The 27,753-nt window shown below is 35.0% G+C and overlaps 1 protein-coding gene across 1 annotated transcript in view; it reads left to right on the top strand.

The window, feature by feature from the left end:
- The window catches only part of Notum (palmitoleoyl-protein carboxylesterase notum), a 122,495-nt gene that overhangs the window by 9,874 nt on the left and 84,868 nt on the right, over positions 1-27,753 (top strand). The window contains exons 2-3 of the mRNA XM_090409579.1: positions 22,844-22,896; positions 23,210-23,305. Coding sequence (XP_090265705.1) covers positions 22,844-22,896; positions 23,210-23,305 — 149 coding nt within the window. The remainder of the gene's footprint in view (positions 1-22,843; positions 22,897-23,209; positions 23,306-27,753) is intronic.

Here is a 27,753-nt window from a genome sequence, read left to right on the forward strand (position 1 = left end):
CTGTTGGTGGCCGGTAGATGGCGTTGGTGTAGATCAGCGTTTCCCAGATTTTTCCTACGACGGAATACTTCACAAATCCTGAAATTTTCACGGAACACCTTGGTTATTTTGTAATGTATTAATAATTAATTATGGCATAATCATAAAGAGTATTAGTACACTTATGTATACGGTGTGACATGTTGACAAATATAAAATTACATTTAAATCAGTTATCAATCACCGGACTAATGAAATCTTGTAGCATATTGTAGTTTCCTCAGCCAACATCATTAAATTAATTTGTGTTGATTTTCATTGACGTATCCGATTCTGATCACCAAAAATTTATAATATTATTATAAGTACTTACGTGTGAATGCAGGCTTTTTCTCCTGTGTGCTGGTAGTTTTCTCCTCCTTTTGTACATCCTGGAGATCGCTTTGTAGGCTAGAGGTGGATGAATCTGTTGTGTCACAAACACCTTCAATAAGAGATTTCTCAAGACCAAAATTAAACAAAATCGACTTGTGGCGATCCCTTGTCTCTTATTCATGTTAAAATTTAAATCTGTATGCCTATTACTTTTAAAAAATCACGGCACTACGGTTTCGAAACTTTCGCCCTACAATACGAACTTGCGAAGAAAGTATTCAGTATTACTAGATTTGAGAACCGGATACAGACGACCTTGATATCTTCAATTTGAGCGGAAAAATTTTCTTTATACTTCCTTGCTGATTGGTCACTAACATTTGCAACACAGATGTTATTTCGTTCAGTTTTGAGAACAGAGGATACGCCGCCCATTGCTGTAATCGGCTTGCAGGCAATTTTTATGACCGGTCATAACAAGCGGTATTCCCTTTCCCGAATTACTTCCATGTTTAAAAATACACGGCTTGGTCACTGACATCACGCAACACTTATTCACTTTCCGCGGAACACAATTTGGGAAATCGTGGTGTAGATTATGGTAGCGGTTTGTTGTAGTTTGCGGATTGAATGGTGGAGGCAGAGTTGTAGAGTGGGTGCCCTCCCTCGATGAGTCTTTGGACTCCCTGGAGGTGTCATGCAATAATAACAATAATAATTTCAAAATTTTAAAAACTAGAAACGTTCTACAAATCTTCCACTGCCCCGTGTTAAGAATCACTGTTCTAGGCAACTATTTACGAATGCTTCTGGTCAGTAATCATCAACTGTGTTGATCACAGTGGGAAAAACAAAGAATCTTTCGGAGTTCGATAAAGGGTTTATTGTGGGTGCCTGTCTGTCTGGAGCCACGATTTTGAAAACAGCAGAACTGGCTAGTTTCTCAAAAGATGAGATATCTCGGGTGTTTAATCAGTGGAAAAATAACCCGCACTGCTTGTTTAAGGGGCATAACTGTGGTCCTAAGACAGTCTGTCAGGAACGAGATCGCCGTGGCCTGAGAAGGCTTGTAGGGACAAACAGAACTTGTGCAGCAATTGACCGAAGCATTTAATGAAAGCTGTTTCGTTCGTATCTCACCGAACTATGCGCAAGGAATTGAAGAGGATCAAAACGGGCAGTCGCTAAAAGAGGTCCAACATGGTATAAGAGTTTCTAATTCAGTGGCCAATATGTGAACATGTTACGCGTGTACATATTCAGTAATGATTAATGAAACGAAATAAAATGAAGTGGGTTGAAATCGAACGTTTTATGTGCCACTGACCAAATTTCAACGAATCACCCCCCCCTCCACCACCACACACACACGCACACTACGGACTACAATACGAAAAAAAAAAAGCTAGTATCCCTGGTTCATGTAATTACTATGTGTATCCTTCCTGTTCATAATATAATTCAGCGGGTTCTCTGTAATGTCGGACTACTAATAATATGTCCATATATCGCCTGTGCTAATTATCAAGAGATGCGGCAACACAAATCAAAACCGTATTATTTAATAATAGGTGTAATAATTTTATTAATCCATAAAAATATTTCAAGAAAATATATTCAGTATGCATTGTTTCTTTTTGTTTGTTTTTCATATGCTGTGTGATATATATCATATATTATACTAACCCTTGGTATACGCTAAAATATTACTTTCATGATTTTTTAAAAAAAATTTTAATTTCAGAAGAATATTTATAGCGTGAGTTGTTTACAAATGCAGAGCATTGAGATTTCCACTATTCTATATTAAAAAAGAAGAACCTACTGTCCCCATGGAAATATTACGTTACTTCTACCTCGAAATTTTTTTTATTCTATAGAAAATATATATTATATTTGTTTGCAAACTGCCGGCCAGTTTGGCCAAATGGTTAGCGTATCCGTTCTCAAAAAAAGTTTGAAACAAAGGCTTAAAATTCTCATGTTTGTTCTCCACAGCAAGGTTTCCGAACTATGTAAAAAATACAAAAAATATATTTAAAAAAAAGGGAAAAAATCCTCATCCCACCCACGGTATTAACGCAATATAGATTTACTAAAAATTTTCGTGGATGGGGGGGGGGAGTCACTTTAAAAAAGTCCATTCAGTAGAAAACAAATAGGTATAGCAGTGGAATATTCAAGAGAGAAACGGGTAAAAATGGTACTGCTTGAGTGTAACTATCAAGTTATACTAGTTCAGACGGAAACATTCAGAGTTAATTCTGTATCGAATCGAATTTATAAACATGTTGAATATTGGATTAATTTAGAAAGACGTTGCTACGTTCGATGTTCACGAAAAACAAACAAACAAAGACGAAAATAACAATGATAAGGGGGAAAAATCGTCAACCGAAAACGTGCTAAAAATGTAGTCAAAGAAAGAATGAGAAACGAAATTTGGATAAATTGCATGTTAATGTAAAGGGTACTGTTGTATTGCAAAAGGTTAAAAACTCACGGAAAATTTCCTTGTGAAAAATGCAGGTTGAAGTGTACTTCTAAAATACCTAAAGATGAAAGACTTGAGACCCTCAGTGGCTTTTAGAAATGGAAACAATTGATACAGCCTGTAAAGGCAGAATCAGTGGTGCACCCGGGGGGGGGGGAGCCAAGGGACCCTGTCCCTCACAAAGAAAAAGGAAAAAAAAAACACTAGAAAATTTTCCCCAAATCTTTTCCTAATTAAAATTCATTTTTTTATTTATGCTGCGTCGTGTCTTCTATTTCTATACTACTTATGAATTAGCGGTCACATAAAGTGGTAATACCCTATAGCTCTAGGGAATCACGGCCGCTGTGAACGCAAGTCGAACGAAAGAAGTGTGAACTACTTCTGGCGCGGCTCGGACAAACGAAGTTTGTCCGAGCCGCGCCAGAGGAGATCACGGGTATCATGTATTGGCGATCACTGCAGATGCTCAGTCATAGGTCGTATGCAATGCGTAGTGTGTATTCTCAAATCGTCTACTCCCCCCCCCCCCAAGATTAAATCCTAAGTACGCACTGGTCAGAATATGTATGGATTGGATATTAGAATTAGAAGTAACAAATCAAGCACTTAAGCTAAAAAAAAAAAATCCTCTTCCCATTTCCATTCCTCAATGAAGAAAGGCTGCATTCCTAGTACTAACTTTTTTGGAAATTAGTCGGCAGCTGACTTCAATTTCATCATCACCAGAAAATTAGCATGATCTCTAGCCTGTGTAGATATATACAGTAGAGAGGCAACGCAATAATACAGCAGGCAACTGCCGCCATCTTGTGCTTATTACCCCATCTGGTGGTATTATGTAAGTTCATATGTAAAACTTTATTTCTTACGAGCATTAAATGTCAGTGCTAAGATAATATTCACGTCGTGTAAGAAAGAAAATCTAATAGAGTACGCAGATTCTTGCAAAGAAAACTTTAGACAGTTTATAAAACATTTATGAATAAGTATTTAATATCGAATATAATACGGGTGAAAGCAGAAACACGGGTCTCATTTACATGGGGGGGGGAAAGGGAAACGACATTAAATCTGCTGAAGATAAAATTAACGTTTGAATATGCTGCTTTGATTTATAAGCAGTAATTTCGTTGCCTTGGGGAATGTCAACCATTTCTACCATAAATGAATTACCGTGTTATAATTTTGCAATTTATGACATTACGGAGATAAAGTGATTATTTTTGGCGTGGAGTCGCAAAGCATAATGCCAATGATATACTAGAAACCTGTCCTGCAAATGAAATCATATTTTATTCAGACATTGGATAAAATAAAAAACACAGATTTATTGCTTCTGCATTCGTGTGTTTGTGTAGCATATTTTAATAGCGTACATTTCATAACACTTCAGTTTTTAGAAGTCAGTCACACACACTTGAAATGAAAGCGATACTCATCACGCAATGATTGAGCGTAGGAAAAAAAAAAAAAGTACTTTCAAAAGTGGACCTAGTTTCTCTTCTTGTACAACAATAAAGGCCCCTACATTGTTTATGGTGTCTGAAAAGGTTTTACTGTCATTTAGTAATGCATGTACTTAAAGTACGTGCATTACTAATGTATTTGGAGCACGAAAAAATTTTTCTCTATCGCGTACAGATTCTTCGCATAATATCATAGTATTTTATATATTCGAATAAAATCTTTAAAATAATATTTTCTTACCATCATTGTTATACTTGAATAAAGTTCTGCAAATAATATTTTCCTGTTCTTATAATTATTACATACAGGGTGGCAGCGATTTCTTTTCCTTTTTTTTTTTAGCCTAGAAATTGTGGTTTTTTTCATACCGCAGAACACACACACACAAATTTCTGATATACATTCACTGTTGAAAGTTTTTCACTTGGTTATATTATAAATTAAAGATGCCAAAAAATTATATACTTGGTTTAATCCATTATCCAAGTGTAAGCAAACAAGTTTGCACCTGGACAATCTTTCAGGACTAGGGCGACTCGTGGCAAAGGTGGTATAACTTCTCATCACTTGCCTTGGTATCCCATAATGCAAAGCGCATCTCCTTGCGGACATGTATAATGCTATGCATTAAGGGAAGGGTCACTGCCCAGTTTTGTTTGGGCATATCGTCTTTGTTTTATATTTTGTTTCTGTTTTATTATTTAATTTTTGGTTTTGCATTAATGTCATTAACAGTCTGCGTAAATAGTCCAGACACTATTTAGAATATTCTTTTATATGATGACGGTGTCTAAAAATAGCCAGCACACCGTCATTTATACTGTTGGCTAGCCATTTTTACTACAGTTTTTTTTTTTCATATGTGTGCGCGCGTGCGTGCGCTTGCTTGCGTGAACGTGTGTTTTAGCTCATAATATTTTTAAATTTCATAATCTTTAAATTCATTTAAATTCCTTCCAAATTTTGTTTTGCTTGTGGTTTTCTTTTTACTTTTTTGATATGTTATTACTCATTTGGGTTTCCCCTTCCACATTGCTTCAATCTCGCATCATTTTCCGACTTACTTTTAACTTTTTCCTGCTCTTCATATTCTGATTTATTATATTTTTAAAATTTTAATTAATGAATAATCCATTAATCTTAAACCCACAGATTAGTAAAAAGGGATAGCTCATTACGATAAAGTTGAGTTTTTTTTTTTAATTTTTTTTATAGTCCAGACATACTGTATTTGTCAGAAAGGCGTAATCATGCATGAGATTTATGAAAGATTCTTAGATCACTACCAGAACAATTGATGTTTTTGGGATCAGTATAGCGGACGTAGGCATAGTAAGTTTATTCCATCATCTCTGTAAAACATCACTCTATAAGTTTCGATATGTAGACCTGTATAATAGTCCTTGTGGGAGAAAAAAAAGCCTCATCTCATTTAAACCTTATAAGATGAGTAGAAGATGTAAAATATTTGCAAGAAGTACAGGACACAATTTTAAAATCAGTCCACACGCTGTCATGAAATACATTGGGACTTGAAGCCCTTCACTTGATTGTATACAAAACCAGTTATGCTCAACAAGATTATTAGTTATACGTAATCCATAAATAGAAATCTCTAATGCACTGCCAGTTACAAATGGACCTCAAATTTGCACATAAAATTTCTATCGACCTATGTATTTAACTATTTAGGAGAGATAGATGGAAATTTTAGGTGATACAAGAAACTTATAAAATTTTCTCATGTTTTGGACGGACTTTGAACCAAAGACTTTCCAATCAAAGGATCTAAATGTCGCCTCATTTTTGCGACTACGCTACCAAAGTATCCCTTTACATTTCACATTTAGTCAAAGTCGCATTATGAAGTTCATTTTGCCACTCCTGCGCAAAAAATATACGCAAGTCACTGGATATGGTATAAATGTATTTGAAAGCAAAGCTATAGTTATTTTGTTAAAAATCAGTTATACTTAAAGAGGAGCTTGAAGTTGATAAGTGATTTGGAACATAATTTCGCTAAGAAGGATGTGGTATTCTTATATGATATGAAGAGCTGTAGTGGAGAGCTTGTTCAATTAATAGGATGTTCGGTGTATTCAAGAGTATCTGGGAAAGAGTAGTGTCAAATTGGTCTGGGTGAAACATTACTATAAGTTAGACTTGCCGACAAAGGAGAGGTGCGAGACGGGCAATTACTCAAATGTTAGCAGATGTGAAGTGGCCCGACTAGCTCGGATAGATTCTTCATTTAATAGGTTTGTATTTATTTAATATAGTAATATGCCCTACAGAGGTTATATTAATTCTGAGCTACTCTTTTTAAGAGGACCTTGAGTCTGGTAACGGTTAATGCTGGTAAATCTTCAAATGAATAATGGATGTTTTTCTATGAGAATGCATCTAGCTATTACACACACTTGGGAGCTTGAATTATATAACTGGCGAAATGATTGCTTGTTAGCGACATCTAAAACCGTTCATTTATCATTCATTAACTTGTTCCAAATTTAAATTATTGAAACTGCAGAATCTTATAAAGCAAAATGCATTTAGTTTATTGCTACTTGATTGCCGTTTGTATTCAACTATATTTAAGGTTGTCTTGACAAGCCAATCCAATTATAGAAGTGAAGAGCAAATATCCTAATTTTCCAGGATATATTAAAACGCATTGATCCCTAGTGTCAAGAGTATTAAAAGTTTCCAAATGTTCTCAGGGCAACTCTCATTCTTTCACACGCCGTCCGTTATAATTATGACCTACAAAGACCTCTTTCAGTCTCTATTTTTGAAAGGTTTCAAGATCTTCGTGATCTTTTCAGTTGAGGACTTTATACAAAACACACCTCGTTCAAGAATTATTGCTTGTTCTTAACGAGTGATGTTATGGTGCTGCTTCAAACGATAACGACTCAAAGACCAATCAGGCGCATATGAATGTGAATCGTTAGGAAAATACCGTTTCTCTATTCATCAAAAAATCGGAATTGTTCCGAATTTTGAGGACCTAGAAGACTTATTTTTCACTTAGAAAAATGATCTGCCCGAAAACATCAACTGTTCGAAAATCCTGATTTACTAAAAAAAAAAAAAAAAAAAGGTTGAAGCTTGTTTTGTAAACATTTCTTCACACTTTTAGTGTAATTATTAAACTTGATAGCTTAAGCAGCAGTATTATTTTATCTGTAAATACACATCTAGTAGTCGTGGTGAGCGGTAGATGGCGTTGGTGGCGGTCGTTGTGGGAGTCTTTGATGTCCTTGATGAGCCTTTGGACTCCTTGGAGGTGTCAAGTAATAATAATAATAATAGTAATAATAATAATAAATACATAATTGAAAACACTTCTAGTAAAATTGCATGTCTCTTCTCCTCTACTACAAAGTTAAGTTTATTTTATTTTAACTTAACATTTCTAGATCATCATCATCGACAGCTTTCTTCAGTCCAGTGCTGAATGAATGCGTCTCCATGCTTCTTCCATTTTGGCCGATCTTGTGCATCTCTCCACCATAAATATCCATAACATCGTGTTATCTCATCGTCCCGTCTTACTGTTGGTCTACCTTTTATAACTAGGTTTATAACAAACAAAGGCAATGTTCATTATCCAATTATTATTCTTTTTATTTAACCGGGTTATTCCCAAAATGGCTTTTTCCACGTTTCTTTGTGTTGTTTTCAGTTTCTCTAGGTGTTTTTTAGTCAGACTCCAGGTTTCTCTACCATAGGTCATGGTTGGGAATACACACTGGTTGTAGATCTTTCGTTTAGGCGGTTTGGTAAATTGCTTTTAAATATCTCTCTCTATAATAGTTAAAAACTTTCCATCCTACTTATTCTAGCTGAAATTTCATTATCAACTATATGGTTGTAACGATTTATCCTAGATTATTTGTATGAACTCATCATTTCAATCGGTCTTTGATTTATTTCATTTTTTTTTTGTTCTTTAGTATTTCCACTATATACGTTATTTTTGAATTAGCCATATCTTTTTGTAGACCTATATCCAGCCTTACTTCATTTAATTTAATAATCATAGTTCTTTTGGTGATGTTGCTATTAGAATGATATCACAAACGAGTCGTAGACTGCTTAAGTATCAATATTCAGCTCTCTTTCCTCCAAGTTCAATTTTCTCATAGCATATTCAACTGCTATAGCAAACAATTTTGGTGAGATAGAATCTCCCTGTCTGACTCCTCTTTTTTTTTTTTTCTATTTCTCTTTCTTTTCCATTTAAATTTAATACTGATGAACCCCTCATATAAATATTAATATAAATTATGCAAGGTGTTCTGGTGATTTGGATTAGAGGGTGGCTAATGGACAGATATCAAAGAGTGGGTTATAGAGGAGCTGAGTCCAGGAGTAGGTAGGTGACTCGTGGTATACCTCAGGACTCATTACTTGGTCCTCTGTTATTTAATTTGTGCATTAATGATATTAGAAATAATTTGACAGGAAATAAAAACTTGTTTGCTCATGAAGCGAAATTGGGAAGATCGATAGTCAACGAAGGTAATGTAGATATCCTGCAGGATGACTTAAATATGCTGGCGGTATGGGCAAAGGTAAATGGCTGTCGTTTAACGTGGCTAAGTGTAAGATGATGCACTTTGTGATGATGAGATCACATACTATGTACTATATTAATGGAATTGAACTGTAAGAAGTTGACGAGGCAAGGAACTTGGGGTTATTATGGACAGAAAATTAAAGTTTGGAGGTCACATCAAAACAGCACGTCAAATTACATGCTTGTTGAAGAACACACACCTGAGATAGAGAAGTTATTGTTCCACTTTATAAGGCATTAATAAGGCCACATCTGGGCTATTGTGCTCAGATCTGCTCACCTGAATTCCTTGGCGATGAAGTGGTGGAGAGGATCCAGAGGCGAGTAACAAATATTATTGCAGGTCTGTGGAATGTTTCCTATGAGGATAGATTGAAGGTCTGTGGGTTCCAAAAATTAGCTGATAGGCGTAAGAGAGGAGATGATAGAAGCATATATGTTACTAAAGGGACTTTAGTAACGTATATGCTGTAGAGTGCAGGAAGGGAGAGAACGAGGGATTATCCCTGGAAATTGTGTAAGAGTGTGGTAACAAGGATGTTAGGACTAGATTTTTTGCATGGAGGGTGATGAATGTTTGGAATGCATTGCCAGAGGTGGTTGTGAGTACTTTGTCTGTGAATGAGTTTAAGGAAAAGTATGATAGGTATTGTGTGAATAATGGTTAGTGTGTCAATGTAGGGTCTCCGCGATGAGTCTTCTGACTCCATGAAGACACCATTCTGATAATAATAATAATAATAATAATAATATTTTTTTAAATATTTTTTTTATTGTTCTTTCAAATATTTACATATGTACAATGATCATCTATTCAGTATATTATTTTACAAGGTTCAGCACTTTGTGCTACATATAATGAGATTTAAATAGTAATGATGATAACAGTTTTTTTTTTATATAACAATCATAATAATAATTTACAATTATATTGTTCAGAGTTACATAAGTTGTATAATATTACATGTTGTGGTTTACTATTTATTTTTTTTTCCAAGTTTGAAAAGGTGTGATTATACAACAGTATTTACAGATATGCAATCTGAATATTATGTGTCCTTATTTTCACAAACATACGGTGTAAACTCATGATTTACTTTTAAAATATTTTTTTTTTTTTACATTGCATACATTTGTTACAGTTATTATATACATTACATACATTTGTTACAATTATTATATACATTACATTCATTTGTTTACATATGATACATTAATTACATTTGTTTACATGTGATATTTACAATACGTACATTGGTTTACATATAATACATACATTGGTTTTCTTGTGATACGTACATTACATGCATTTGGTTACATATGATACATCTTGGATGAGAACTAATTTTTTTTTCCTTTCATCCTCGAAGCTTAAATGTAAGCTTATCTGACGATGACACCAGTTGGTTATTATGTATTTTTTTTTTTTTTTTTTGCTGTGTTAGGATGCTACGGAATCTATGATTGAGAAATTCGCGCGCGCGCACTCACACGCACACGCACGCACGCTCACACACACTCCCCGCCCCCCACACACAATAAATTTGGAATGTACTGATGCGTCGCTGAACTGGAAGCCTGAGCGAATATATTGTGTTTCATTAAGTTTGTATGGTATTTTGGGTGCGTGTTTCTTGTTCGTGATATGTCCTTAGAGCTCTTTTCAGGCTATTGTAGTTTGTAAGGTTTCTGTATTCAAAAGGTAATTTGTTTATCATGTCTAGGATGTAGAAGTTTCGCGTGGCCTTTCCGTAGTGATTATTGTATTTGTATGTGATATAATTAGTAGTCTGAGGTCTTGTTATACGGTATGTATTTCTAACTGTCTGTAGTTGGCATCGAAATAATGTTTTAGCAAGGCTGCATAGTGACATAAATGTTTTACTGTCAGTATTTTGTGTTCTGCCATTGCAATGTTTATAAGGTCGTGATTTTCTCTTTGTTCCCAAAAGATCAGTTTTGTCATTTTGTACTGTAGCGACATTAATCTATTTAATTTGTAGTGTGCACAGAAAGCATACGTTGTTATAGCGTATCTTAGTATATTTTGGGACAGTGCTTTGTATATTAGTGTTTTTAGGCGTATGGGAACTATGTCTTTTAATCTGTAGAGTTTGCCACTTATTGTTCGGAGTTTGTTGTGTAGATGTTTTATATGGCTATTCCAGTTCATATCTGCATCGAGGTAAATTCCAAGGTATCGTATTGTTTCAACCTGAGTGATTGTAGTGGTTTTGCTGTTCTGTGTGTTTTTTGTGTTGGAAAGTAGATGTTGGATAGTTATATATTTGTTATCAACTGGTCGAGTCAGTGGATTTCTGAATATCGTTAATTTTGTATTTTCTGAGTTTAGATGTATGGAGTTTTTCGTGAGCCAGTCTATGATCAGATTTATATCATGTTGCATATTTGTTTGGGCTATGCTTGCGTTATTATGGATGGATATTATTGCTGTATCGTTGCGTACTGGAATATCTTACCTTTGAGTGGTAACTGATTAATATCGTGAGTGTAAATGTTGAATAGAGTTGGGGAGAGTACAGCTCCCTGTGGCAATCCACAGGTTACTTGTAGCTCTCTGCTTCGGTTTGATCCGATACGTGTGATATGCTTTCTATTTTGGAGGTAGTTTGTAAACCACCTGTGAAGAGGAATAATAATAATAATAATAATAATAATAATAATAATAATAATAATAATAATAATAATAATAATAATAATAATAATGTTTCGTATTCAGTTGATTCCTTTACTTTTTTATTTAGTGAATTATTTAAGCCATGGTCTTTTACTCTAAGGATCATCTTTTACCTTTTAGAGTTAGGAGCGTTTCTGCACGCGTAGCTCTAGTTACCATACATGAAAAAAAAAAAATCAAAAGAAAAAGACATTGTGCAGCTTTTTTGAGAAGGGAATTTACGGTATTTTGCAATATTGCAATTGTTTCATTAGTAATGTACATGAAAGAATCTATTTAATAAAATACCCTACTGATAACCAAAATTAACGTTTCTCTCTTCAGTAACCTAATCGTTCACTCAGATTTATTCACTCACTTCACAGGAATTGAATTGATTCAGTAAATGAATTAAATCATATCGTATCCCCCCCCGCCCCTAGACGAGAGCTTTCTTGTTTTTAATACTATTACTACTAATAATAATAACTAGTTAATTATAGGCAACTAAATTGTCCATGATTTATCGTGTTAAACATATGATTTTTTTAGCGGGTTAGAATTCTCTCTGAAGTTTTTTCTACCAGAATAAAACCTACCGACATGGCAGATACGAAAAATGTGAATTGTTCATGAAAAACAAAGAATATTGAAAATAAAAATATTAAATTGTATTCCCAGAATTAGAAGGGTAAATTGAACGGAAATCAAATGGATAAGTATCATCATTAAGGGGGGGGGGATGACCTAAAAAAAGAAGCTGATTTTTGGAAGAAATAGAGAACGTCAGGTGATGTGTGAGCATCAGCTGACGTCTTGAAAAGTGACAAGTATATAGTAAAAAAAACAAATCATGAGAGGCAAATAGCTGAGCAGATTGGAGGAAATATGGAGCATTTCATTATATGTGAAAATTATTACGCAAAAAAATTGTTATAGACGAGAGAATGAAAGTGGATCAGCTGGAGATGAGTCAGGTTTTAAAAATATTACAAAATTTCGATGTAAACACAGCAGTGGGGATTGGTTATTAGTACTTTGGGCGTGATTGTTTACTTCGAGTCTTAACTTGTCACAATGCCAAAGGAACAGAAGGATTAATAAGACATTTCCAACCGAAACTACGGCTAGTTTAACTAAGGGATATTGTCTGCACAAAAATATTCAGAACTGAGGCTCACAACATGGATTTCCATGGTAGCACCGCAATCTGCAAGCCTCAAGTTACCCGAACCAACATGCAGCGTCGTCATTAGTGGTGCAAAGGTGTATTAGTGGCGGAAAGCTGTGTTATGGAGCGACGATAATGCTACACCCTCTACTGAACAGATGGACCGGTGCGGGTGTGGCGGATGCCCGGAGAAAGTCTCTTAGCAGAGTGCGTGACTCCAGCTACGAAATTCGGAGGTGGCGGTGTGATAGTAGGGTACTGCTTTTCCTGGTTTGACCTCGGATCTCTGTTTGTGGTGCCAGATAACTACGAGAGGTATCTGAACATTCTGGACAATATAATGCTTCCTGCTTTGTGGCATTTCTACGGAAATGACCATTGTCTCTTTCAGCAAGACAATGCACCACGTCATAAGGCTGCTGCTGCAACTGCGTGGTTTGTGGACATGAACGTCACCACGTTTGACTGCCCTCCACAGACCTCTGATGTCAACCGTATTGAACACATGTGGGAAATACTGGATCGACGGGTCAGCTCAATGGACATCCTTCCCACAACAATCCAGGACCTTATTACATGCCTACAGAAAGAATGGTCCAAAATTCCCATTGATCGCTATCGTACGCTTGTGGAAATTCTGTCCCGTAGAATTGCTGCAGTCGATCGTAGCGAAAGGAGGTCTTACATCTTATTAAGGTGGGCATCGTCGCTGTTTGTTTCTCACACTATGGTATCCGTTGACTTCTTTCCAAGCAGTGTACAAGATTTCTCCCAAAATTTCATTTCAAAATGATTATTTAGTGCTATACTTTCCGTATAAGACGACCACTGATTTTACGCTTACCACTGACAGCTTCTTACACATCACTTTTACTTTAATATAATGTAGGCATAGCTGTCACCTTAGATATTCTCTTTACAATAATTTGTGAACGATATGTTCACGTACGGTCGGATTGGTAAAATTGTTTGCTACGTTTATAGCAGCATTCTTGGGTTTCGTATATTGTAATTAATGTGAGCACCAATAAAGTTTCAGCCGTGCAGGAAAAAAAACAACTACATGCTTACCCTACTGAATACATTTATTGAATACAAGTGTTTATGTATAAATATATTAATATGCAAATATATCGCTATATTAACATATCAAACACTTCTTAGAATACTACACATGCGTCTAACGTAACACCGATACAAAGTGAATTGTTGCAAGAGCTAGCGATCGCTAGACAGTGGTGTCCATCGTCGAATTCAAAGGCACATATTCTATACCCGGAGTATCGCTGGTTTCAGCAATTTATTTTTTAACTTCAAGTATCGTCTTATACGCGACATATACGGTAACAGTGCTACTTTTACATGAAGGTAAATACACCGTTGTTTGCCGATGATGTATCTTTAGGAAGAACGGTAATAAATTCTGGATGACCTGAATATACGCGTGGACGCATAGGGGAGTGGATATCGGATTAATGTTTCAAAATTAAGGTTTTGTATTTTGCACTGAAGAGATTGCAGTCTGTGTTAAATTAGTGAGACAGCGCTTGAGTAGACTAGAGATGGACACTGAGAAGTGGGAAGGAAGTTATTGTTCCTCTTAATATATGAGTTAATCGAATACCAAACCCGGACTACTGCATGCAGGACTGGTTCTGAGTTTCAGTGGAAAAAATGGAGAAAGTATAGACAATGATTAAAATATTAGGACTATAGTGTGTAAATAAACATAGATTATGGGAGTGTTGATTGCAGAGATTGGCGAATAATCGGAAAAGAAGGAATATGATAGAGATCTGTGTAAGTTGATAAAATGGTTTAAAAGGACTTGATAAAGAATGCAATTGTTTAGTTCATTCTAGGAGAGTAATCCTTGAAAGTTAATAAGAGGATAGTTAAGAAGAGAGTATCATGTTTTTGTAATAAGTGAGTGAGTGATTAGAAGAAAGACTGTGAATGATTTTAAAGAAATATTTGGCTGATATTGCATGAAATAAAATGGGTATCGGCCATGATTTTCTACAATTCTGGAGGTACTGATTAACAGTATAGTTCTTGCATAGCAGAATGAAATGCTATCAGATTTTCCCCAGAAAAGCTTCCTGCTTTTTGCATAGTTTATTATTATTTAGTTTAAGTAAAGTAGTGATTCTCAACAGGAGAAACTCGATTTGGGGGGGAGGGGAGGGGAGGAGATTTAGAAATTTGTCAAAGCGGTTTGGTTTATTATTGATCTATTTTTTATTTACTTATTCTTTTCTTTAGCACGTAAGGTTTTTCCATTTATTTTGTTCACTTTCAATGAATGATTAGGAATATACCATAATTTAAGCGAAGCAACAGGCGAAGAGGAATTACCTCAATATTGAAGTTTTTAAGGAGCGTTATTTTATGGGAATATAAGGTAGGAATGAGATAAAAAGGGATATTAAAAAAAAGGCTTCTATTAAAGTTGGTACTTTAATAAAGCATTTTTTTTAATATCCCTTTTTATCTCATATTTAGTAAGAGAATTGTAAAATAAAATGTCCTATCGGAAATATCCGCTAAGACATTTCATTTGAGTTTGAAGTAAAGGAGAAGGGAAGGTGGTTGAATAGCGAGGGGTTGATTCAGTAAAAGCGGATGTACTGCTTTTTGAAGAGATATCTCTTCGGATCATACTAGTACTCATTTTACATTTGGGATAGAGAGTAAGTAGTTTTCTTCCGTATAGGCTGAGTGCAATTTTCTTTTGAAGTAAAGGCCCACGCAACGTTTTGCAATTAGAGATCGAGGCTACATTACTTGCTATTTATTTTCATTTTATTTCAACATATAATTTCGCGACACCTTACATGCAAACGGATTTAATGATATGAAAAACGTTTCTTTAGGATTTAGCGACGTATTTAGGACGTATCTTATTAACTCTTGTTTTCTTGTCTTTGAATCGTGTTTTGAATTATTATTAGTATCGATAATAATTTGTTAATCAACGCCTTTTTAATTTAATGCCTTGTGAAAATATCTCACCTGTCTATCAGCGCATATCTTGCCTATTGTTTCATAGTATCGATAACGGAGATGTGCAAATCTCAGTATGACAAGACATTCAAAAATTGGAGCAGCATCTAGTTTAGGAAGTTTAGAAATTTGGAAAAAATCGTTCAGAACGTTTTTTTTTTTCGCAAATATAATTTTTCCAAATATTTTCCTCCACAATTTTTCCAAATATCTTGATTCTAAAACAGAATCAAGAATTTTTAGAGCGGTCTTAGTTTCACCACCAGAAATGTTAGAGAAGTATTCCACTGTTGGATAGATTTGTGATTTTTACAGAGTTGGTAGCTTTAGATGAAAGTAATGTAATGTTTTGAGTGAAAAAGGATGTCAAGTTTTTTTGAAGCCGAGGATGCTGTAGAAGTAATGTGGATATGATAGGCAAGCCTAGAAGTCATTGTCATTCCGAAAAACAAGATCTGGTCTAAGCTATTAAGGTGAGCATTATCAAATGTTAAGGGAGAAGAATTTAGGTCATTTTTGTGCAAGAAAAAAGACAAAATTGTATTTTGAAAGCATCGAAGATGAGTGGATTGTTATCACTCCGTCGAAGGCATGGAGATCAGTGTTTATAAGGACTCTGATAATAGATGATCTTGAAGCTTCAGATCTTTAAGCACTGCTAAGTTGTTGTACTGTTATTAGGAATGGGGAATGCCATCATCAGAAAAGTGTGAATAAGGTTTGAGGTCTACGAGAGAGGATCATTTATCGCTGACCTCAAACCTTATTCACATTTATGAGGAAGAGAATGGATGAAATGATAGAGCCCTGAGGAACACTTGTATTAATAAAAAAATCTGAAGAGAGAACACCTTCCACCATTACACCTAGTAAACGACCTGAGAGGAAATTGGCTATCCAATTATAAAGGATGGTAGGTAAGTAGGCGAGATCATAATATGGCAATTTGCTGAGCAGATCCCGATGCCAAACATTATCAAAAGACTTGGAAATGTCAAGTGCAACAGCACAAGTTTCTTTCTATAGCACGTATCCTCTGAATCTTTGCTGTGGAATCGGTATTGGTGGTCACAGTTAGCTGATAGTTTTCTAGATGTTGAAAAAATATACAGTTGATGACCTTTTCCATTATTGATAGATTACCACTGATGTGAGAGCAGTAGATTGATGGTAGATGCTTTTTTTTTTCTAACAGTGCCCTGTCACATCTCTTGGAAATTTATGACTTAGATACTTGTGCAAAAAGTTAGAACGAAAACCATTATTTCAACATGGATAATTCCTGTCACACGATCACAAGTATCAGGATCTGTAGAAAGGCAACAGTAGTCTGACCATGGAAAGGTGGAGCAAAAGTCTCGGAACCCTTGTCTTTGTCTTAGTTCCAAATGATACTAGACTGGGAATGGCTGAGGCAAGGGCATTCTACTGAAGCTGAACGCCCTTGTATGAAGCTATAAAGGTTATAAACTGAATTACTCGTAGTGTAGGTTACCTACGTTACATAGTATCTGGAAGGCGAACTGGTTAAAATATCGAGTGTTGGGTGAGCGGAGAGGATTGTTTGGGATTCTGATTAGTAGAAGAATACTCTGCTTTCAGGTGATTACCTATTGAAAATAGCTCAGCATTTCTTCCAACTTGTTCGGAATTGGAAAAAGAAAGGAGCCAGTTGGAGTTATGGACGTTCCAGTTACCAAGGAAATTAAGCTTCAAGGCTAAGAAAATGGCAAGAAAACGAGATAGCAGATGAATGATACATAATGATGTAAAGAAATATTAAGCTGCAGAAGGTCAAAAAGAGGAGAATCAAGATTAGTCATCCTCTGGCAGAATCAAACGGAATATAGATAATTTGGATAGTTAAGCTGGACTGTGGTTATTATGACTTAGATACTTGGATATTTATTATGTTCTGTATTTTGAGGTCAAAAACAGGAGATCAGGTGTGAATGCCTGTAGGTGATGCAGCACATCATTGATATTTATTAAGTTGGTGTTTTTGGCATGAATGTTGGTGAAGTGAATGTAGAAGAGATTTTTTTTTTTTTTTTTTTTTTAGTTTCTTAAAATTTTTAGGGGCCGATTTTATATTTGTTCTCACGATGATGTTTAAGATGCGAGGAGAAAAACAGCAAGGGAACATGCAGTAGCAGGATTAGACATGTAATCAGTCTTCATGCATTTACGTGGCTTCTACCTTGTCTTCTCCCTCATACCACTACACAGATTCCGTCTAGGTATGATCTAGCAATGTAAATGGCTGATTGAGAAGAACCTAAATGGGTCACCATCAGTTTCGGTCCCGTACGCTGTTTGGCGACCAGCCTGTGGAACTACTTTACTGTTGGATACTCGAAATGGGGGAAGGTATTGGATCTGTTTGCATGCCCTTCAAGGGTTAGATGATTGGGAGGGGGGACAAAAACGGGAATCCCTATTGGGAATCAAACATAGTAAGCCACTTCAGGCCCCAATAAGCAAGGCGGTGGTGTTTCCGCGGGCGATGAAGGTCGTTTATCATCTAGTAAGTCTGGTTGGCATTTTCTCTAACTAGAGAGGGAATCCTTTGACAGTGGGATTGCTTGCTGATAGCACTAGAGTGCTCTTTGGCGGAAATGAGCCTCACCTTGAGAAGACAGAGTTGACTGTATATTGCACATCACTGTTCCATGAATGTTCCATAACATTATACGAATAAACAATATAAACATTATACAAATCTCTTTTCCTGTTAGTGGCGTAGCTACGAAACAGTTGTTGCAACATCTGCTTGTGTGCAACCAGCTATAACAGGTTTATACGCATCGTGCCTGTTTTTCAATTATTCTTTTCTGATGGACGTAATTAAAAACAGGAGGGGGGGGGCTAAGAAGTTCTGATACACACCTAGAATAAAAATGAGTTCATTTTATGTCTTTTTATATATCCTAAAAGAAAAAGAACAAATTATTACAATTTGATGAACCACGGGAATTAAAGGATTTTAAGATATGTTCTTTCTTGTGGTTATATCAGTTTCTTTAATATCATTTTTGTTTTATGTGGTTATCGGAACTTTTCAGTCCCCTCCGCTCCCCTCCTTCATCAGTTAAAAAGTTATGCACCATAGATATACATTACGCTATATTTATTTTTCAACTTCCTAATTTTTTCTATCTCGCTTACCAGTGTACTAGCCTAGCCTAAATTAAATGGGATTAGTCATTTATATCAACAAGTCACATACTCAGTAGTTGTTGAAATATACTGGCAGAGGAGGCTACAAAATGGGATTAGTCATTTATATCAACAAGCATCACATACTCAATAGTTGTTGAAATATACTGGCAGAGGAGGCTACAAGTTCTTGAATAATAATAATAATAATAATAATAATAATAATAATAATAATAATAATAATAATAATAATAATAATAATAATAATAATAATAAAGTTACTGTGTTCCCCAAAAAAGAGTGACCTATGTCGCTGTTAGATCGCTATAGCGTACAGGAACCACCCTAGAAACAGTCTAGAATGGCAACACTACCAGAGACAGTTTGCATGTCAGTTCCCTACAAGGTTCAGATACTACACGTTCTAGAAAACAGTAACAGACTATGTTCTTCTACTTCTTCTCTTCCGTCTAAGACGGGTTGAGTCTTCTCTTGAGCAGGATCTTCCAGTCTTCTCTATTCCTTGCTGTTCGAAAAAGTTCCTTATATGTTCTGCATCCCGAGATGTTCTTTATTAATTTCAGCCAGGTAATTCTTGGTCTTCCAGGTCTTCTTTTTTCAGTTGGAAAAGTATTGATTAGGACGTTAGGAAGTCTATCTGCATCCATGCGTACAGTGTGTCCAAACCATCTCAGTTGTTGTTTTCTAATTTTTTCTATTATTGTCTTTTTATACAATAGTTCTTGTCTGACTGTGATGTTTGTTCTTTTCTATCCAACTTGTTCTATTTATTTTTCTTAAGCATTTCATTTCAAATGCCAGCAGTTTTTTATCCTCTCTTTTTTCTCCTCTCCACGCTTCTGCTCCATAGATGACTGTTAGTATAATTATTGCTTCATATAGTTTGATTTTGGCTTGTTTAGATATCTTGTTTGTTTTCCAGATTTTCTGTAATTTTCCTATGGTGGTCCATCCTATCGCTATTCTGTGTTTGATTGTTTTGAGTTCATCTATTGTTTCTGTTAGTTTTGATCCAAGGTATATGAAGTTGTCTACTTGTTCTAATTGTTCTCCGTTTAGGGTGGCTGAGATGGTAGTTCTGTTCCTCCCTATTTTCATCACTTTTGTCTTTTGTATATTTATTGTCATGTCATATGTTTTACAGGTTTCATTTAGCTTGTTGATCAACTTTTGTAGTTCATTTGGGGTTCTTGCAAGAAGGACGAGATCATCTGCATATTTGATATTATTTATGTTTAAACCATTGACATTGATTCCAGGCTCATTGTCTATTGCTTTCTTTACAACTTCTTCTAGATATATGTTGAATAGGCATGGGGATAATGGGCATCCTTGCATTACTCCTTTTTGGATCTCTATGGGTTCTGTTGTGAGTGTGTCCTTTTTAATTATTGCATTTGTCTTAGAGTAATATTTTATCAGAAACTGTATTATATATTTGTCTATTGCTTTTTCTAGTAGAATTTTGAGAAGGATTTCTCTGTTGATGTTATCGAAAGCTTGTTTAAAGTCCACAAAACAACAATATAGTTCTTTATGGTCTTCCCAGCTGAGTTCTGCTAGTTGGTGCAATGTGAAAATTTGGTCTATTGTTGAATAGTTTCCTCGGAAACCAGCTTGTTCTATGCCTATCATTTCTTCGTAGGTGTTTTTTAATCTATTTTGTATAATTCTCATGAATATTTTATAGGTGTGAGGGAGTAAATTGATTGGTCTGTAATTTCTGCAGTCTCTTTTGTCTCCTTGTATATTGGGATGATCTTTCCAGTTCTCCAGTCATCTGGGATCTCTCCTGTTTGTAGTATTTTATTGAATAGGTTTGTTAAATATTCTATTGATATGCTGCCTCCATATGACCACAGTTTAGTAGGGATAGTATCAATGCCTGGTGCTTTATTGTTTTTCATCTGTTTTATTGCGTATCTAACTTCTTATTGTAAAATTTTTGGGTGATCATTATTTTCTTCTATTGTTGGCATTGTAGTTTTGTTTCTTTGGTGGAAGATAGTCTTAAAATGGTTTGACCAGATTTTTCTTATATATTCAATATTCCTGGTTTCAGTCATCTTGTTGTTCATCATTGTTACTGCTTTTGCTGAGAATTCCTTTGTAATTTCTCTTACAGTATCATGGAAGACTTTTAGGTTGTTTTGTTGGTATGCTTCTTGGCATTTCTTAGCTTTTTCTTCTAACCATTTTTCTTTGGCTTTTTTGCATAGGTTATCAACTTTATTTTTTAGTGCTCTGTATTTTTCTCTATTCTCTTCATTGTTTTGTTGGTTTACAAGTATCTTGGCCTCTCTTTTCTCTTCTATGGTAGCTATGATTTCTTGGGTTATCCACTGTTTGTTTATTTTGGGTTTGGAACCTAGAGTGTCTTTTGCAATTGATAACACTGTTTCTTTTCCTTCTTCCCAGAATTTTCCGCTATTCTGTAAGATAGAGGGTTTTAATTTCAAGCACATCTGTTCTAAAAATCGACTTCTGCTTGAGCTATCTTTTAGTTTTGATAGACTATGTTCACGCGATATTTATAGAGGAAAGGTTTATGCGACTGGACAGCGATGGCAGATACCTTCCGAAAATATTTATAGACGAGGCAATGTTTTGCATCTGCAATGTAAATCGCAAAACGTAAAGATTTGGGGATTTTCCGAGAACCTGTATCATTTTATCGAACGTGTTATGGGAAAGTTCTAAGATGAATGCGCGGTACTGGGTAATGTTTAGTTACATTATTGGAGTATTTTATTTCATTATTTTTCTAAAACAGCATTAACAAAGAAAACATATCAGGGCATGCTTCGTCCATTCTCAGTGGTGCAAGTGGAAGATGCCAAAGAGATACAGTGCTATTCCAGCACGATATCTCTTCTGTAGAGTAAAATTGTGCTAGTATCTTGATGCCGAATTTCGAAATGGATGGATTAGTAGGAGCTGTCTATAACATGCTCCCTCTCCCCCACCCTGAATCCCGATGTTACACCACTGAATTTCTTTTTATAGAGAAGGAGTATGTAAATGACAGGATATGATGATATGTATAAGAGAGGCTATCTCAGTCATCAACAGAGATAGGCAAACTTGATCAGCAAGAAGTGGAGTTTCGACTGGATGTTGTTGGTTTAACGAACTTTGTTTGTTAGTAGATGAATCTTCCTGTCTATATATTAAAAGTGGTGTTCAAGAACCTTTGATCCACTGTAGACTTCTCGGCTCATCACTCAGATGATCTTGGCTATTGGTTACGACAAGAAACTAAGTTTTGAGGCCAGCGTTTTATGTTTGTTAATCTCATGTGTCTGTTTTTTGAAATGAAAAACCCGAATTTCTGGTAAGAAACACCCTTTCACTCCCTTATAAGACCTACCAGTTCATTTTCATTTGGAAGGCCCTATAAAGTTCGTGTCTTACACGGAATCCAAGCACAGGTCTTCTCATCGAAAGGGCGCGATCGATACTGACTGAATTACAGAGGCTGCAAATGATCAGGATTTTATAGTGACGCTTATTGGCCAGATTGGTTATGCGATGCATCACGTGACAGTTTTTTAATTTTATTTTATTGTTAATTCTGATCAGCCAACTACAAGAAGCAGTGTTGCATAGAACATCTGGTTTTCTGGCATACTATGATTGCTGAACCACGATTACTGAGGTGAAATAAAGGGAGGGGAAGTAGGAATTCCATTACAATATTTTACATTAGGACGCATTACAATGTAGTTTTGCCACTGTTTGTAATTATTTGATTTTAAATTTATTGAAGAAAACTCGCATTCATTTTGAAGATAAGATATAGGCACACGCATTTTCACTTTTCTTTTTTTTTTTTCTGTATTTTTGGGAGGTTAATACTTTATTACTCGCCTGTGTTCAAAATAAAACTTTTGATTCAATTTTCAGTTATTACATACGGCAATCTCACGGCAGTAAAAGATGGATCGTCTTTCTTGAAGGTGAGTATATTTATTTTAAGGATTTTTAAATCTACAAAATATTTTAAAATTTGAAATCGAAGTAATTCATTTTAATTTCGATTATGAAAACAAACGGTGTTTATTTAAGCTACAAACTGTGTAATAAAAGATAAATCAGTACATTAGAATAAAATCTTGGTATCTCTCTCTAGAATCTAGAGAAAAACATCCATTTTAATGGATGTTTTTCTTTTCAGTCAACATTATTTTAACATTGACTCGGTATCTAAACACTGGAAAGAAGCTACACCCACATGCTGGATAATTTCATTTATTTATTTTTATGTCATAGGTGGTTGGTATTGCATCGACAGGAGGAGCTGTGATGTCAGGTGGCACCGTTCTCGTAATCTAATGTCTTCTATCGAATGGCCGGAAACGAAGAATGGTAAGAATGAAAATAATTTGTTAGAATTAAAAGCGATGAAAATATAGGTACATTTTAAATAATTTCAGTTTGAAATTAATTAAAAAACCCGTAAAATGCACTACGTCTCAATTTTGTAATCGTCACTCTACCATAGTTATTAATATGGTTACGTTTTCAAAATAATTAATATTCTAGTTAATGTGTGAACATAACGTGAACATTAGGGAATACTCACGGTATTCCATTACTAAGAGTTGAACATAGCATGTGCAAGAGAGAGAGAGAATACAGGTGACTGTTTTGTTGAAATTTGTTTCATTTTATTTTATTATGTTTCTTTAATTTTTTCTTTAAACTGAAATTGCCACTATATTCTCGAGTAAATCAATACCCCCCCCCACCCCAGGTTGTCGTCTTATTCATCTTCCAAGAATTTTCCCAGATCTGAATTCCAGAACAAAGTTCACTGAACTTTTATCACAATCCATGTTGCCACAAGTAAAATAGCGACATATCCTAATTAATTAATATAATTAATTTACATCATACATCTGGGTGGTGCTTATTAATTCTGTACCAACAGTATTTTTGTTACTTACGCAGTGTCGCCTTAATGTTAAAAGTGATTAATTATTACTTATGAAAAATTGATAAATTATACTAAGCAGTATCATAAATCTTCAACATGACAGTATAAGTTCACTATGCGAATATTTGGGTTTTGTCCAGATATGTGCCTCCATGGAAAGCATTGTAAATCATTTTCTTAAGAAAAGTTTAGTAATAATTTGTGCTAATTATTTTCTGAACTGTATACCGTATATTTCTGATATTTTATATTAAGTTATGAAGTACCTTACCGCCATCTATATAGAGACTTAATGAACTTTATTTACCCGGATATGAATATCTCTTCTATTTTGTTGTCTGATTTATCTTTCAAATCTTTATATTCGTATAAATTAATTATAAACAAAACTGGCAATGAGTCATGGCTTTATTTATTTATTTATTATTATTATTATTATTATTTGCGTATTGACATTATGATTTCTTATAGATCTAAATATCGAGATGTGAGCGGACGACATAATGATAAAATTATAAAGTAATGGAACGACACGTTTTAATATTTTTAGAATTTTCGGCTAGGTTTCTTAGCCATTATAACGCGCTTGCAATTTAAATTTGTTCTGATTGTGTTTTATCTGTTTTCAACTGTATTGATAATGGCTAGGAAACCTAGCCGAAAATTCTACAAATATTAAATAGTTAATTTTACTTGATTTGACTGTGCTACTCCATTCTTTTTTTAAAACTAGTAAACGTTATTGTACCAACTTTCTTGTCCTGAAGAAGCAAGACAGAATAGCTGGTGAAACTTGTTGACAATTGTGTAGATCTTTTAATATTTATGATCAATTAATAAACCAAAAGAATATAACTCAATTTGAATGTTAAGTGACCAAATAATTTAACAATAATCTTCTCCCAGCTTTTAACCGTAACTTTATAATTTTATCATTATGATTTCTTATTTGCGTAATTTATATTGTTCCCTTTGTTTATTGTACTCTATCTTGCAATCTATCGTCTGGCTCGTATCTAGAACGTGGTGATTATTTATATAACGTACAGAATCTGTTGTGGCCAGGAACTAAGGTTCCTGTAAATCATATTTTCATTAATAGAAGTGGACATTTTCAAGAGTCCTAATTTTTCTTGATATCGTGCCTATTCCTCTAATTACCAGATGCATGAATAAAGAAATATGCTAAAGAACTAAAAGCACCATTGACGCGGCTCTTTAATGAATGCCTTGTAACTGGAAAAGTTCCTGGGGAGTGGAAGGAGGGTAAGATAGTGCTATTGCATAAGGGTGATGGGAGAATGGATAATGACGGTAATATTTATCTGTGAAGGTCAGTACAGAATTATTAAGAGATGCTCTTGTTTCAGTAATCTGGATGATTAATTGTAGTGTTGCTTTTGATAATAAAGTAACAAGAGTGGTTGATGAGGAAATGCGTATATTTACGTCGCCAACCAGGTTACCACATGATTAGCTGATATTTAAGCTGCAACGTATGGAATTGGCAATTTACTGCCTGATATACTGTATATTAGAGGGTTGGTTGTGTATGAGCGGAACAATATAAAAAAGAAGAAAAATGCTAGGACCATTACTGTCCTATAAGTCATTGATATTGTAACTAGACTCCAGGGAGATCTTCAATTATTTGCGGATGACGAGAAAAGCTGGGAGAAGATTATTGTTAAATTATTTGGTCACTTAACATTCAAATTGAGTTATATTCTTTTGGTTTATTAATCGATCATAAATATTACAAGATCTACACAATTGTCAACAAGTTTCACCAGCTATTCTGTCTTGCTTCTTCAGGACAAGAAAGTCGGTACAATAACGTTTACTAGTTTTAAAAAAAGAATGGAGTAGCACAGTCAAATCAAGTAAAATTAAAACTGATGCGTAACATCATTAGCATGGAGCGTGTTGTATAGTTTTTCGCGCAATGAAATTCTGGTAAGCTCATCCTATAAGTCATTGATATTGTCACTAGACTTCAGGGAGATTTTCAATTATTTGCGAATGACGAGAATTTATCAGGTTTTTCCAGATGTCTGTCACTATCATACCTTGATTTCTGTTTAGATTATCTCCTGTCCGGAGTACAACTGCAGCTTCTTTGAAGTTTCTACATCTAAAATCTTCTTCTATATAAGGATGGAACTGTTATCCCAATCGATGGAGTGGTGAGAAATCGAGAAATGATGGTCTAATACTGAAGTGTCTGTTCTGTTGTTGTTAACATCTCCTTTATGCTCTTTTTTTTTCGAATTTCTAGGCTTCTTGAAGTTTTACCTATATAATTTAACCCACAGTAACATGGGATGTTGAATACATCTGATTTTTGTAAAGGGTATTACTGTCCTTAGGAGATCTTAAGATGTGTCGTATAGTTTTGACAGCTTTAAGAGCAACTCTGACGTTGAAAGACCTCATGAGTTTGACTATTTTTGTTGAAACTGAGCCGGCATAAGGAATGGCGATAGACGATGTATATTGTGTGACAGGAGGTAGTTGCTGTGGATTGTTCCTATGAAGAATCTTTTGGATTATATTTTTTTGGATAGCCGTTGTTTACCAGTGTTTGAGATATGAGAGTGAGTTCATCAAGGAGATCTTTTTCTTCTGAGATAATATTGGTTGCTCTATTTTTAAGCATATGTATAATGCTGAATTTTTGTGCATAATGGTGAGCTGATTTGAAATGTAGGTAACGTCCAGTGTCTATAGGTTTTCGATATATTGTGAGCTGGATTTGTCCATTCTTTTGTTTCTTTATTAGTGTATCTAGAAAAGGCAATTGATTGTTCTTTTCCAGCTCTAATGTGCACTTTATTTTCTGGTGGAAGAAATTTTTTTTTTTTTTTTTTGCGAGGAATTCAAATAAGGTGTTGTCTGTGTCTTTCCAAATAATGAACATATCATCTACGTATCTCCACCAAATTAACGGCTTTGGATAGGATATCAGCTTCTAGTTTTTCCATGAACAAATCAGCGCAGGGAGGTGACAAGGGACTGCCCATGGCTAAGCCATCAAGTTGTTCATAAATAGTATTATTTACTTTAAAATACTTTGATTTGAGGCAATGGCGAAAGAGCTGAAGTATGTCATGTGGATACAGGTTTTCTATGATCTTCATAACTTCTTCAACAGGTACGTTTGTGAATAACGACACTACGTCAAGACTTGCAAGTATGTCTGTATTTAAGATGGTGATGCCTTTTAATTTTTCCGTGAAATGCTTAGAGTTCTTTATGAAGGAATCCGATTTCTTTATATTATCTTTCAAAAGACCGGCTAGCTATTTAGCTAGTAGATATGTCGGAGAATTTCTACCGTCGACAATCGGGCGAGCAGAACTCCAACTTTGTGCACCGTATAAGCGTGGCGTCAATGGGTGTAGAGATTTTAGACTTCGTTGTAATTCCGAAGGCAACCTCGTCATATTACGTAATAGGAAATTGGTCTCGTTTTGATTTTTTGTAGTTGGATCTACATCCAATATGCGATAGGTTGGCAATGACTGAAACTCCATGCTTATGATGTTACGCGTCAGTTTTAATTTTACTTGATTTGAGTGGGCTACTCCATTCTTCTTTTTTTTTTTACTAGTAAACGTTATTGTACCGACTTTCTTGTCCCGAAGAAGCCAGACAGAATAGCTGGTGAAACGTGTTGACAATTGTGTAGATCTTTTAATATTTATGATCAACTAATAAACCAAAAGAATATAACTCAATCTGGAGAATATTATTAAGTGTAGTGCTCATTTTATGTAGTGGCTTTTCAGAAGGACCTGAATAAGTTGGAAATGATACCAGTTTAAGATTGCTGAGAGTAAGGTTTTGAACTATGGGATCTGCAGATCGGAGACTG

Source organism: Typopeltis vanoorti, chromosome 19, assembly GCF_054136105.1.
Source record: "Typopeltis vanoorti isolate ZY-2024b chromosome 19, IOZ_Tvanoo_1.0, whole genome shotgun sequence".
NCBI classification, from domain to species: domain Eukaryota; kingdom Metazoa; phylum Arthropoda; class Arachnida; order Uropygi; family Thelyphonidae; genus Typopeltis; species Typopeltis vanoorti.